The sequence below is a fragment of the Heliconius melpomene genome, chromosome 13, assembly GCF_056956725.1.
Source record: "Heliconius melpomene rosina isolate 202511_hmr_F chromosome 13, ASM5695672v1, whole genome shotgun sequence".
NCBI classification, from domain to species: Eukaryota; Metazoa; Arthropoda; class Insecta; order Lepidoptera; family Nymphalidae; genus Heliconius; species Heliconius melpomene.
Genome location: NC_140401.1, coordinates 7,328,760 through 7,344,503, shown reverse-complemented (window position 1 = coordinate 7,344,503; position 15,744 = coordinate 7,328,760). Strand labels below are relative to the sequence as shown.

Sequence of the window (15,744 nt, the reverse complement as noted above, 5' to 3'; positions counted from 1 at the left end):
GTACTGTACTGTAATTGAAACAAAAAATCTCATCAACTGGGGCTCAAAGACTGATAATTGCAGAGATATCAACTTTTTTATAAAATTATTTCTTTTTCAGATTTTTTACCAAAAAATTAATAAGATAAAACTTTGAGCACTTACATTCCTATTTTTTTAAAGCTTATAAATGAATAATCCAATTTTAAATGCAAGAGCGCTTCAATTAGTTTTTAGTCTCATAAATAATTGAAGCACAAGATGAAATATTTATCTTAAAAAATTCAAAGTTTCAACGATATATTTTGGAAAAAAATGTATGACACTTCCATTGTACAAATAATAGCATTTTGTTTCTTTCCTTTTAGAAAAGATATAATTGTTGTGCACTTTTAGTTCGTAAAAAAAATAACGTAAAGGTCAATGAAAATGAAGTCATTAACACTGCAATATATTATTTCTGAGGGTAGGATCACATAGAAGCTTTACCCGCTTAACGCTAGAGGATGGAACTGTGCTAATTTTTTCTATTGCTTACCTACATTGTAGTGGCACACTTCTGTAGAGGTCAAATGAGTGTATCATATTGAGCTATAAACTTTATCACACTAGACTAATAAAGCGGACAAATTTTTACTCAAACCGTGTCGATTGAGTAAAACGCCAATACGTATAAAACGTCGAAGTTTTATGAAATATTTTTACAGAAACTTAACAATTACAGAATGATTCAGTGGTTCTTACTAGTGATACTTGTATTATGGATATTTGCTTATCGATTCCAAAGGAGAAATATGTATAGGCTCGCGTCTAAAATTCCAGGTCCAGAAAAAGAATTGTCTTTGATAGGAGTAGCGCATACATTGAAAGGAAGCACTGAAGGTAAGTGTTTTCATTTATTTATTGTCAAATTGTTGTTTTTCATAGTCACAATTATAGAAATTGTAGCAGTTATTTATATTTTTAAGAAAGTAATGAGAATTCTGTTTATAGCATTAACCAGTACCTATCTATGTTTTTTGTATTTTTTCCAGAAATAATGCTAGCCTTACAATCATTTAGTTATGAAGCAATGCAATGTGATGGGGTGATCAGGGGTTGGTTTGGTCACATACTATATTTTAGTAAGTATTATAATTTATAATGGTATATAGTTTTAAAAATATTTAATTTTAATGTCAAGCATTTATTTTGCTCATAGTGAGCGAGAAAGTTCCGATTTACATAAATTCATAAAATGTAATTAGGTATAAAATAGATTTTTTATAGAAAAATCTAAATGAAATGTATCTGTAATTATACACAACGAGAGTTTATTACATATAATGTCTATAATTTAATATTATTAATTCTATGGTTTATATATTTTAGTGGTAACTAATCCTGTGGACTTAGAAACGATATTAAAGACATGTTTAGAAAAAGATGATTTAAGCAGATTTCTTAAAAATATTACCGGTAATGGCATCATTTTTGCTCCAGGTATGAATTAGTTTTTTACCGATTAATTTCTATTTTCTTGGAACATAAAATGTTAATTTAACTATTTTAGTTCAAATCTGGAGACGACGACGAAAAATTTTGTTACCTGCGTTTAACCCAAAAATTATAGATCAATTTTTCGAAGTATTTTCTGAAAATAGTGAAAAATTTGTAAAAAAACTAGCAAACGTTACTAGCAAAGGAAAATTTAGCATTTGGCCGTATTTGTCTGCTTACGCACTAGACTCTGTGAGTGGTGAGTTAAAATAAATAAATATTATTTAAATGCATATTACTAACATCGTAAAAATACGACTCGAATAGGCGAATCTATAATATAAAAATTTGATATATCCATAGATGGATATGTTTATACTTTATATTTAGGAAAAAATAATAAAAAAAAGTCCGTCTGCTAATATAAAAAGGCAAGAGGTAGCATCTATATTGAAATAATGTGCTTTCGTTTTCTACAATTTTCAATAATTTTACAACTTTCTATTGAGCTATATTAAGAGGTAGATAAGTATTGCTTGTCTGGTTACATGTTAATTTATTCACATTTGTCTGACATGAGACACACAAGTTTAGACTTTTAGATGTATCTTTATTTTGCTTAAGTAATTTTGTTCTTTCTCTATTAATTTGATATTTACATTTTATTAAAAATATTGAAAGTAAAATGTAAAAAATATATAAGAAAATATTGCGGCGTTGAGTTCCGCCACTCAACACGCAATGCCTGCAGAATTCGGCGGAAAGTGGGGGAACGGAGTGGTCTTAACACTATATTCCCTCTGCCTACCCTACAGAATGATCTTGATTTTTATATAAGAAAATAAGGTCTGTGATATATGTCTTTCATTTGATTCCATTTCATTAATCAAATATGTTAAATATTTTATATAATTAACTTGATAAGTGTGATAATAAATCATATAAAAAATATATGATATATATTATAATATATATACATTTCGCAGAAACAACATTAGGTGTTCAAGTAAACTCCCAAAAGGATTCAAATTCAACATTTTTAACGTCACTCAACGCCGCCCTGGAACTTGTAGCCACGAGAATGTTTCATCTATGGCTACAACCGGAATGGTTGTTTAAATTTTTTCCCCAGTACAAGATATATAAAGAGAGCTTAGGAATATTACATAACTTCACAGATGAAGTAATAAAATAAATCATTTAAATGCATAATTACAGTTAATATCTAAAATCTTTTCTTAATATCTTTTTCATTTAAGATCATCAAAAAGAGAAGAACTGAATTAAATAAAGAAAAAAAAAACCAAACACCGAGTGGTGATACACATAGTAAGTGTAAAATTTTTTTACAGCTTCACGTTGTATCTCGCATTTAGCAGGGTAGGCAGAGGGAACCTGGGAACCTAGTGTTAAGACTTTTCACATTAACTTCGTTGCTTGTTGAGCAGCGGAACTCAACGCCGCGCTTTGCCTTGGTACTAGACCGAAGAAATGAAAATTGAAAATATGAAATATTTCATTCTCCCGAGTAGGAATCGCACCCACAACTATCGTGTCTACAGTCACACGCTTTTGCAACTGCGTCACGATGACCTCTTATTTATATATATTATATTTATATATATTATATTTATATATATTATATTTATATATATTATACTTATATATATTAATGATTATATAACATAATTAAACTTAACTTTTTAAATTATGGTGTACTATCCTTTCTGTATTATATATTATATTTATTTTATTCCATTCAAAGATGAGTACAACAGAAAAACTTTCCTTGACCTCTTAATATCATTATCGGGTTGTGAAAAAGGGTACACTAATATAGAGCTACGGGAAGAAATTCTTACTTTAACCATTGCTGCCACTGACACGTCTGCTGTAGCTACCGGGAATACGCTGAATTTAATGGCAAAATATCCAAAAATACAAGAGAAAGCATATGAAGAGTAAGTAATTAAACATAAGAAATGGTTATATTTAATAATCCATTCGTCCGAGTGGGAATTGAACCGACAACTGTAACGTTGACAGACACACGCTCTGCCACTGTGCTACGACGGTTTCTAAAAATTATAGATTCATAAGTTTTAAATTAAATAGAATGAAGAATTGCCTTTTCAGGTTATATGAAATATTTGGAAATTCTAAGAGAGCAATAACTAAGGAAGATTTGTTAAAAATGAAATTATTAGAAAGGATTATAAAAGAGAGCTTAAGGCTCTTCCCTCCGGCACCGTTTATCTCACGAAAGATCGAAACTGATCTAACGCTTCGTAAGTAATCTTTTGATTTATATTTACGAGTACTTCGCTCTCACTGTTTTATTTTATACTAAACACACGAATACGAGTATAATATAAAATGTATTCTGCCTTCTTTTGTTAAAGTATCTGTTTACTTTTAGTTTGAAATAAGTTTTACTTGACAGTGCAGTTAACAGACCTGGTAATTTATTTATATACTAAATAAATTACCAGGTACCTAATATTTATAATAGGATTCTTTTTTTATATGCGTTTCATGTATTTAATGAAAGAATATAACTTTACTTGCTTTTAAACACTAAAGTGCCGTTATTCTTTTCTTCTTAGACCACCCCATTTATATTAACCATGCATATTAAAAAGATTTCTGCTCTCAGCTTCAGGTCGTGTTCTACCAGCTGGATCAGGAGTGATGATATCTATCTGGGGCTGTCATCGTGATCCAAAATATTGGGGGTCGAATGCAGAGCACTTCGATCCTGACCGCTTTTTGCCAGAGCGCTTTAACTTAAAACATGCTTGTAGTTTTATGCCCTTCAGCAACGGGCCGAGGAACTGTGTAGGCAAGTCTAGCTGTTCTTAGTATTATTTTCCTACCAGAAATTGAAAACACAAATTCTACCTTTAATTTTGATTGCGATGTCTTACAAGTTTATTTTTTCCAAACACCAAAAGATCGTGGACCTCGATATTTGATGTTAATTTCATTAAGCTGGTTACCTACCCGAAGTTTTGAGAAATAGTTATTGGCAAAGGGACAGACGGAGAAACGTCGACGTGATTTTTAAAGGGTACTAATAACAACAACACTGTTATCGGTGTTTTAGGCACATTTAAGTATATTTTTTTTAGATCTTACAATTTTCCAGGTTATCAATACGCATTAATGTCAATGAAGACATCGCTATCAACGATACTACGAAATTACAAGGTGGTTGGAGAGCCGGAGAAAGGACCGATACCTCATATTAGAGTTAAATTAAGTGTTATGATGAAAGATATTGACGGATATCAAGTGACTTTGGAAAAAAGACATTGAGAGAAATGGCATTGTAGTTGAAAAAAAAAAAACATGTATAATTTATTAAGAAAATTGTTTTCTTTCATATATGATGCAATTTAAATATTAGTATAACTTTTTTTATTAGTATAACGTATGTCCAGAATTATTTCTGGTGCTATAATTTGATATGAAATGTTTAGAGGTAAATCTGCAACCTCAAATTTAAAAGAGTCAATTTCAAAATATTATAATATTAAATTATATGCAGTTATTAGTTAAAATAATTAAATTTAATAATGATGAAAATATAACTAAAAAAATATCTATCACAACTGTTTTTTATTTGGTTCTTAGGACACAAAATTACCCATAATCATAATTACATCAGCTTTTCGACGTCCACTGTTAGATATAGGTATCTCCCAAGGATCCTCACGCTGATCCTGAAAATATGAAATATTTCATTTCTTCAAATGGGAATCAAACCGACAACCTGCCGTGTTACCGTCACACTTTGTACTTCTGCACCACGACTGGCCTCAGTGTAATATTTAATATTTCTATTTTCTTCGTTTTGGTGTCGAGGCAAAGTGCGGCGTTGTGTTCCGCCACTCATCACGCAATGCCTTCAGAACTCGATGGAAAATTATGAACGGAGTGAACTTAACACTACGTTCCCTCTACTTACCCTACTGAGTGCAGGAGTCTGCGTGACGCTGATTTTATTTATAACTATAAATTTATGTATTACCAACTAAAAAGACCATCACGAGTTGTACCTTACAATAAATTGACCCCAGGAGACCCTTTAATTATTATGTGCAACTTGAAGTAATTATAAAAATGAAGGAAATTTTTTATCTAATCGTATTATTTAATCTAGCTTTTATCTGTGGCTTTGCCTTAATGTGAGAAATAAAATATTAAGACAAAGCCACAGATAAACACTAGATTAAATTAGTGAGGCCAGTCATGGCGCAGGCATGAGAGTATGATCGTAAACAAGACAGGTTGTGAGTTCGATTCCCATTCGAGAAAATGAAATATTTAATGTTTTAATTACCTCTCCTAATATTGAAGCAAACGATGGCGTTGAGTTCTGCCACTCAACGCGCAATGCCTCTAGAATTCGCCGGAAAGTGGAAAACGGAAGTGTCTTAATGGGAACTGAATGTCCTAACACTATGTTCCAATGTTCACTTTGCTATGTGCGCAATTCAACGTGGAGCTAAAAAAAGATGCAAAGGCTTATATTGCTTCAAACAATCTCTAAACAGGCAACCTTCAGTAAATAACGGACTCGTTCGTATTGACGACATGAGAAATTATCTACGTCTCAGTGCAAATATTACTTAAAAATTAAATAAATAAATCAGATTAGCTAATAAAATTATTGAAATTAGTAAATAAATGATTTATCTGAATAAATACTACACCAACTGAAATGTTCATTATGGAAACACTTAAAAATAGCTTAAGAATTAAATAAATTTAATACATTTTAAGTGTTTTACATTATTTCATAAATTTCAAAAATAAATCACCAATCTTATTCTTTCTTAATTTATTTCCGTATGTGTCTCCTACGTGTATGTACGTATCTACGTATATATGCACTAATAATCTGCTATGGTATTATAGTTTCCTAGAAATATAAAGATTATATTATATAGAATTAAATATATATGTAACACTAGAGTTATAAAAGCAGGAGAATTTGAGCGCAAACCGCGTCCATACTGTAAATAGATCATACGTACGAGTAAAAAGTGCGCACATTGTAAATCAGTGCTTAGCATAACATCATTTTATTTAATTTTTTCTGGGTTTGTTGTAATTGAAAAAACATAGACATACTCAAAATGATCTTGTGGTCTATTCTAGTTATAGTTGTGTTATGGACATTTTTATATAGATTTAAGAGGAGGAATATGTACAAGTTGGCCTCTAAAATTCCAGCACCAGGTGGGGAATTACCCATTATAGGGATAGCGCACATGCTGACGGGAAACGATGAAGGCAAGTTCAAATGTTTTCTTTTTAGTTTATTATTATTTACTAGCGGTGCCCACGCGGCTTTATTTATTTAAAATTATATATTTAGGACCTATTTAGGAAAAATTGATTGACTATCTTAATATGGGCATCTATACTACACTGAGATAAAGCAACGCAACATATCATAAAATGTCTTTGAATCGGAGATTCCCAGGGCACGCTGCTGGATACTCGGTATCAGTGCAATCTTCTTATATTAGCGCCTTCCCTTGGCCTTAGTGGCATAATAACCCTTGACAAAACTCCTAATCCTTCGACACATGAAGAACGGGAGCATGGAAATTGTTGAACTCTTTTGGATCGAACATTGAAAAGACCAACATTTCTCTATCTCTTCCCTCTTCTTTTATAATAAATAAGTTGTATTGGAATTATTTTTAAATTGTATTCAGTGGGAGAAACTACTACTACTAAAAACGTACTACTAAAAAAAATTGTATATTTTGACGATATTATAGATGAAATCAATAGTCCACGACTTTTGTGCACTTACAATCGATATAAATTAGTGCTACGATACTGTCAACAGTTTATTTATTATTAAAGAAATATTTTTATGATTATTCAGATTCAATCCATATAAAGATAATTCCGATAAAATCCGTATATATAATAATTTTTTTTTTGCTTATGCAGATATAATGTTGAGTTTACAAACATTTAGTTACGATTCAATGCTAAACGACGGAATCATCCGCGGTTGGCTCAATCATATACTCTATTTTAGTGAGTATTATGTTTTTTTATTATACTACATTATTATATTACACTGACTATTACACTACTACATTAAAGTGAAGATCTATTAATAGAAATAAATATTTTTTAAGCATTATGCGATAAATCTTTTATTTTTAGTGGTAACGAATCCCATTGATTTGGAAATGATATTAAAAACATGCTTACCGAAAGATGATTTACACAGATTTATGCAAAAAGTCATTGGTAATGGTGGAATATTCGCACCAGGTATTCGCTTACAATTAAATACAAAAATAATTATTACTATTGTGATGAAATAACTTTTCCATAATTTAATATATAACGTTTTTTAGTTCCCATATGGAGGCGACGAAGACAAATATTAATACCAGCTTTTAGTACAAAAGTTACAAATCAATACACAGATATATTTTGTAATAATGGTGAAAAGTTAGTGAAAAAATTAGCCAAAGTTGATGGGAAAGGAAAATTTAGCATTTGGCCATACTTGTCTGCATATACTCTGGATTCTGTACTTGGTTAGTATGAATAAGATATCGAAATATATGAATACTTGCTATTTTATGAGTTTTTGATATTAAGAAATGTAAAGTATTTTTATGTTCTATTATAAATGGAATGATACAATCTATTATTACAGATTTCAAATTATGTACGACATACATGTACGGTACCTACATATATAAGTTTATTAAGTTTCCAGTTTCAGAAGTCAGAAGTATTTCTGCGTATATTGCCTGTTTGGATTCATATTCACGCTTATAATATAAACAAAGCGTTCACTTGCATGAATTGTGTCTACTTGCCCCGAAGTTAAACGCACACTTACCCTCAATAGGGTTAAGTCAGGGAAAGTTTTTTTTTTTGACGTGGAATAATTTGCCACCGGTGCACTAAAGTTTCTGCGCAATACACGGTGCAAGACTTTCAATGGGACTTTTTTAATTAATTATTTCTCAACTTTTAAAATTTGTAATATAGATCATCCTCGGACGTTTTCTGGGATGCTGTTGTAACTTACAGGTGCGCTAAGTTTAAGCACTATGTACTATGTATATTACTATAGAGGGTGGAAGAGGCAGCGCTTCTTTTATTGAAACTGCATATAGGGTAATATATTTCAAACCCACACCTAAGAAATTAATCAAGGTACCTCAACAGTTTGGACGTAGGATTTTTTTTTCATTTCACGATTTTTATCCATACCTGTATTTCGTGTAACGCACACATACGTATGCGGCGTTTCCGATTTGACAGGTAAGTGTGTGCGTGCCTATGTTATACTTTACAAATGGCGTTTTATTTTAAAACGATAATTTTATTATTTATTTTGTTTGAAAAAATAACTTTTTCATTTTTGGGAATTATTTTTTTTCCGAATTATATTAGGCTTTCATAGAGTAGTTAAAACTGTGGTTTCATTTAAAGTGGCGCTGACAATTCCACCCTGTATACATCACCGGTATTGCTAAGTCATTAATATTTTTCTTATACATGACATTTCAAAAATTTATTGAGAAAAATATCCCATACATATGATCTAGCATATGATGTTTTCTTAACATCTTGTGACTTAAAAGTCTTAATAAAAATTTAAAATCTACGCTTTCTGACTTTCTTTTGTTTCTTAATAAATGAGAAATGTACAGCTTTTTATTTTGATTTATAGAATAATAACCGCTTATTTCGAAATTATACTTTTTACCGCAATTTAACTTTTGTTTGCACAGTGGGACTTTAAAGGTATTCGCACATTTGACCCCAACGATTTTACAATTACTTTACAGAAACTACACTAGGTGTTCAACTAAACGCTCAAGATGATCCAAAGTCTTCATTTTTAACTTCACTTCACCTTCTAATGGACATTACTTGCATGAGAATTTTTCATTTGTGGTTACAACCGGATTGGCTTTTCAAATTTTTTCCCCAGTACAAGACACAAGAAGAGTGTATAGGTGTCTTACATAATTTCACAGATGAAGTAAACAATATATATCTTTAGTGCATATTTGTTCTTATAGTGGCAAATATATGCTATTTGAAATATATATATATTTCATTTTAGATCATACAAAAAAGACGAATGGAATTGAGCAAAAAAGATGATAATCAAACAGAAGTTAGTAAGGAATATGGTACGTAGTATAATTTAAAGAACATTAAATTTGTTTATTGTTGTCTAAAATTTGTAATTTTAATTTATAGATTTACAAGAATACCAGAGAAAATCTTTTCTGGACCTTTTAATATCGCTATCTGGCGGTGGGCGAGGCTACACTAATATAGAACTTCGTGAAGAAATTCTGACTTTGACTATTGCTGCCACTGACACTTCTGCTATAGTTACTGGTTATACACTAAAACTGCTTGCAAAATATCCAAAAATACAGGAAAAAGTGTATGAAGAGTAAGTAATTGAGGTTCTTGGAAAATATATAATTATTAATTACATAAACATATTATTGTTAACCGTAGTATTATTGTTATCCAGAGGATGTCCTGACTAATATCTGTCCGATATTTGTTTGTGGGCATACGGGTACGCGACCCCGGATCCTCGAGCCGCCACTCTTACATCCTCATCCAGTCCGTAAGAATGGTGTCCTAACTCCCCCCCTTCCCCTCCTCTTTTCCTTAGCTCCCTCCTTTTACCTATCCTACCCCTTCTATTTTCCTCTCCCCTCGGTTTTTCCCCACAAAGGGGTTTTGGAGGTCAGACGGCAGTCGCTCCATTTAAAAACCGCCAACCGCCACTTAAATGGACCGAAAAAGCAAAAGACTGGGTACGGCTAGGGCGTCGCCGCAAAACGACGCGCAGGCACATCGCCCTACACCTGCGACAAGTGGGCAAGGGCTACCGTGTCATGTACGGGCACGGCTAAAGACGCTAGTACCCAGACGGAAACTCCGCTTTGTAACGTGGAATATTGGCTCTCTGACCGGACGATGCAGGGAACTCGCAGATGTACTCATGAGACGTCGGGTCCAGTGTGCCTTCCTCCAGGAAACACGCTGGAAGGGCAATAAGTCCCGTAACATCGGACAGGGTTACCGGCTTATATACACTGGGTCACCTTCGGGTAGAAACGGTGTAGCGGTAGTGCTTTCTGAAGAGCTTCAGAATGGGCTCCTTGAAGTTGACCGTCGCTCCGACCACTTGATGCGAGTGAGGGTACTGATTGAGGGCGTTATCACAAACTTAACCAGTGCCTATGCTCCCCAGGCGGGATGTAGCGCGGCCGAAAAGGAGACATTCTGGGAGCAGTATGAAGGGGTGATACTTGCTGTGCCGTGTACCGAAGTGGTCTTAGTTGGGGGGGACTTGAACGGGCACGTCGGTAAGGCTGCTGAGCCGTATGAACGTGTTCACGGGGGTTTTGGGCACGGTCTTCGCAATGCAGAGGGAGAAAACATTCTGAGAACCTGTGCATTGCGTCTGATCTGGCCGTCGTGAATACGTTCTTCCAAAAGAATTCTCAGCACCTTATCACGTATAAGTGCGGGTCCCACTCAACTCAAATAGACTACTTATTGACCAGACGGTGTCATATGGGCAGGGTAACTAACTGTAAGGTCATTCCAGGCGAAAGCCTAACGGCCCAACATCGTCTTCTTGTCATGGACTTTAACGTCACTCCGAAGAAGAAAGTAGCCGAGAAACGTAGGCCTCGGATCAAGTGGTGGTTGCTGAATGGACCGATGCAGACCGACTTCCTGGCAGAGGTGAAAAGTCATAATCTTTCGACTAACACCGAGACTGCTCAGGAGGCTTGGGATCGGGCTCAGTCGGCAATCATTGCGGCAGGCAGGCGAGTTCTTGGCGTTTCTAGGGGAGGACGTGTCATCGACAAGGAGACATGGTGGTGGAATGACGAGGTCCAGGAGGTGACTCGTGAAAAGAAGGCTGCCTTTAAGAAGTGGCAGGAATCCAACTCTCCTGAAGACAGACTGGAGTACACAGTAGCTAAACGTGCCAGTAAAAGAGCTGTAGCCAGAGCCCGCAGTGAGAGTTTGTCACCATTGTATGATAAACTTGAAACTGTGGAGGGGCAGAAGCTCATTTACAAACTGGCACGTTCCCGGGATAAAGTGACGCAAGATATCGCAAAATGTCTTTGCGTCAGAGATTCCCAGGGCACGCTGCTCTGTAATCATGACTCTGTGAAGGAGAGGTGGAGAAGCTACTTCCAGGAGTTGCTGAATACTCAGCACCCATGCAGTCTTCATCACGACCCACCGCCTAACCTCGGACTTATTGCCCCAATAACCCTAGACGAAACACGTAATTGCCTTCGACGCACTAAGAACGGAAAAGCGGTGGGACCTGACGACATTCCGATCGAAGCGTGGAAATCGTTGGGCTCTCTTGGTGTGCTCATGCTTACTGACCTTTTTAACCATATCTTGAACACTGGTAAGATGCTGCATCAGTGGCGGCTTAGCTTTATTACCCCTATTTACAAGGGAAGGGGCAGTGTTCAAGATTGTGGTAGTTATAGGGGCATTAAGCTTATGAGTCATACCATGAAGCTCTTCGAGCGCATGATCGACCTCAGGCTCCACCAAGAGTGTACTGTCTCTGAGTCTCAATATGGATTTCAGCCAGGATCGGGCACCATGGACGCCATTTTCGCCCTCAGAACTTTGATGGAGGCATACAGGGAAAAAAGGAGAGCTCTGCACGTGGCCTTTTTAGATCTGCAGAAGGCCTTTGACTGTGTGCCTCGTCAGTGTATCTGGTGGGCATTGCGATCCAAAGGGATCCCTGAGGTCTATATTGAGATTATCAGGGGCATGTACCACGATTCCGCTTCTATGGTTAGGACTGCTGTTGGCGACACTAGACCCTTCCCGATTACAGTGGGGGTTCACCAGGGCTCGGCTCTTAGTCCGTTCTTATTCAATGTAGTGCTCGATACTGTCTCGGCTCACATCCAGGACCATCCTCCATGGCTGATGATGTATGCCGACGACATAGCACTCATTGCCGAGAACCGACTGACGCTGGAGCGTAAAGTGAACCTCTGGAAGGGTACGCTTGAGAACGGCGGTCTTAAACTAAATGTGTCGAAGACAGAGTACATGGCCTGCGGGAGCCGGGACTCGAGCACCATCCTTATAGGTCCTGAGCCAGCCGTTAAGTCGGAGAAGTTCAGGTACCTTGGATCCGTTATGCACGAGTCTGGAGGCATCGACCACGATGTCTATGGCCGGATAAGCGCTGCCTGGGCCAAATGGCGGGAGGTCACTGGTGTGGTCTGTGACCGCAGAATACCGCCCAAGCTCAAGGGGCTGATATACAAGAGCATCGTCCGACCGGTTCTTTTATACGGCAGCGAATGTTGGCCAGCACTATCTCGGCACACTCAGGAGCTTCACGTCACGGAAATGAAGATGCTGAGGTGGATGTGCGGCGTAACGCGGTCTGACCGCATACGCAACACATTCATTCGAGGTAGTCTTGGGGTCCGTGACGTAGCGGATAAGCTCCAAGAGCGTCGCTTGAGATGGTTTGGCCACGTTACGCGCCGGCCTAAGAACTATGTCGGACGCAAGTGCCTTGCTATACAAGTTCCTGGGGCGCGACCTCCCGGACGCCCAAGGAAGCGCTGGTTGGATGTCGTGATGCAGGACATGAGAGCCAATGGTCTAACCACCGAGGACGCAAAAGATCGTGCAAAGTGGAGTAGGTTAAGTAGGAAGGCAGACCCCGGTAATAGCCGGGATTAATGCCAGGAAGAAGAAGAAGATTATTGTTAACCGTAGTATACGTTGCGGCCCAAAGAATAATTTTCCGTTTCGTTAGAAATGTATAAAAGAAAACTGTACAATTTCAGATTGTATGAAATATTTGGAAATTCCAATAGATCTATCACCAAAGATGATATGTTACAAATGAAATATTTAAAAAGAGTAATCAAAGAAAGCTTAAGACTTTTCCCTCCAGCACCTTTCATTATTCGCAAAGTGGAAACCGATGTCAGGCTTCGTGAGTACCTCTTTTACTTTTTCTGATTTTCATTATGTTAATTCTAACTCTATATTAATTATCTAGTTTAATAATAATATAGATGAATGATACTACATTTTAAATCTTGCTTAAACAAACATATTAAAAAAATTATTGTCGGACAAAGGCAGGCAATTTTGTCGAGTGGGGATGGAACCCACAACCAGCCGATTTTGCAACACATTTTGTGCTACTGTCCCACGACTGGCCTCTTCCTATAGTGTACTTATATATATTGGATTTATTTTTTCAGCTTCAGGTCGTGTTCTTCCAGCAGGATCAGGAGTAGTGGTATCAATATGGGGCTGTCATCGAGATCCAAAATACTGGGGAGCGGACGCAGAACACTTCGACCCTGACCGTTTTCTTCCAGAACGCTTTAACTTAAAACATCGCAGCAGTTTCCTGCCTTTTAGTAGTGGACCAAGAAACTGTGTAGGCAAGTAAAGTTCTTATCGTAAATATGTTATATTGTTTTAAAAAATATAGTTAAATATAAAAATTTAAAAATTATACATTTAATCTTTTTTTTAATATATTATTTGTAGGCTATCAATACGCGTTTATGTCAATCAAGACTTCGCTGGCAATGATACTGCGGTACTATAAGTTGGTTGGAGAACCGGAGAAGGGACCGATACCTCATATTAGAGTAAAGTTAAATATCATGATGAAAGATGTCGATGGATATCAAGTAGCTTTGACAAGAAGGCCTGGAATGACATTATAACAATTAAAAAAGAAACCTATTTAAAAAATAAATACTTTATATATTCAATACACAATCGTTATTTTTAGTTATAATAAATATACTTTTATACATATGTAGTACATAAGTTTCCACATATAAAAATTAATAATAATATAAGTAAAATAGGTTTTATTTATTATATAGCTAGGATTGAAGCGCTAGCTACAAGTTCTATACAACAATTAAACTTGTTTTTAATTGTGGAGAGACCATTTATAGATTTTATATATAATATTTATATATCATAAATATATATACGGTTTGTATGTAAGTTTGTTTGATTATATATATATATGTTTATATGTATTTATAGTATTCTCGTATGTATGATATATAACGAACAACAAAAATATCTTTGCCTGTTAGAGATCCCGTACAGTGTTAAGGCTGCCTTTGCACTATCTCAATTTACTAGCGGACGCGCGCAGCTTCTCTTGCGTATTTAAGGGTGAATTCTAATAACCCATGAAACATGTGTTCAATGAAATATTTTTAAGAGTCAAAATTTCAAATTTTATAAAAATTGATGGCGATTTAAAGATTTTTCCATACAAACTTTCAACTCCTTATTTGCACCCTTAAAGGGTGAATTCTAGAAAACCATGAAACATATGTTCTATTAAATATTTTTAGGAGTCTAAATATCAAATTTTATAAAAATCGGTGGCGATTTAAGAATTTTCCCATACAAACTTTCAACCCCTTATTTGCACCCTTAGGGGGAGAATTTTAGAAAACGATGAAACACGTGGTCAATAAAATACTTTTAAAAATCTAAATTTCAAATTTTATTAAAAATGATGCCGATTTAAAATTTTTTCCATACAAATTTTGAACACCTATTTCAACTCTTTAGGGTTAAAATTTTTCAAAATCCGTTCTTAGTGGATGTCCAGATTACGAAAGTAAACTTTTGTCCAAATTTAACGTTCCTACCATCAGCAGTTACGGCTGTTCGCGCGTCTTACCTCAGTCAGTGAGGACAAGTACTTTTATATACTCGTATATAGATTATACCAATTATATAAAAATTTTGTGCAATAAAGTATTTTTGATTTGATTTGATAGATTTTTTCAGAGAGAGAGTAAGAGATTTCTGTTTACATACCTTCATGTCTTCCCTATTTCCTTTATACACCCCTTTTAACAACCAATAATTTTTACTTCCGTTCCGGATGTTGGTTTCAACCAATAAGAGCTCTACTGGAGCAATATATATATTTCTATTTTCGTGTATTGTCAGTAATGTAATAGTTATTTCTCCACCGCACTAGGCCCGCTCCTCTCGGCCTATTGCTACAATCCGGTTGCCAGGAAGAGATCACTTTTAGTGATAAGACTTATTACATTTTATTATTTTATAAGCTCTTGTAAATTGTATATTTGTACTGCGTATTATGGTGTGAAATAAATAAAAACATTTTTCTTATAAAAATTACAATTCCGCTTCTTCTTGCAT

The 15,744-nt window shown here is 35.2% G+C and overlaps 2 protein-coding genes across 2 annotated transcripts; both read left to right on the top strand.

Annotated features, from left to right (window-relative positions):
* Positions 1-474: 474 nt before the first annotated feature.
* LOC146532768 (cytochrome P450 4C1-like) lies at positions 475-5,087 on the top strand. Its single transcript, XM_085196916.1, has 10 exons — positions 475-861; positions 1,014-1,103; positions 1,351-1,461; positions 1,532-1,717; positions 2,445-2,641; positions 2,718-2,787; positions 3,224-3,419; positions 3,595-3,746; positions 4,115-4,300; positions 4,607-5,087. Exons 1-10 carry the CDS (start codon positions 705-707, stop codon positions 4,774-4,776), a joined length of 1,515 nt encoding a protein of 504 aa, XP_085053042.1. The 5' UTR covers positions 475-704; the 3' UTR covers positions 4,777-5,087.
* Positions 5,088-6,462: 1,375 nt separating this feature from the next.
* On the top strand, positions 6,463-14,319 carry LOC146532767 (cytochrome P450 4C1-like). The gene is made up of 10 exons (XM_085196915.1): positions 6,463-6,759; positions 7,435-7,524; positions 7,657-7,767; positions 7,854-8,039; positions 9,309-9,505; positions 9,590-9,659; positions 9,730-9,931; positions 13,362-13,513; positions 13,788-13,973; positions 14,083-14,319. The coding sequence occupies exons 1-10, from the start codon at positions 6,603-6,605 to the stop codon at positions 14,262-14,264; spliced, it is 1,533 nt and encodes a 510-aa protein (XP_085053041.1). The 5' UTR covers positions 6,463-6,602; the 3' UTR covers positions 14,265-14,319.
* The last annotated feature ends 1,425 nt before the right edge of the window (positions 14,320-15,744 follow it).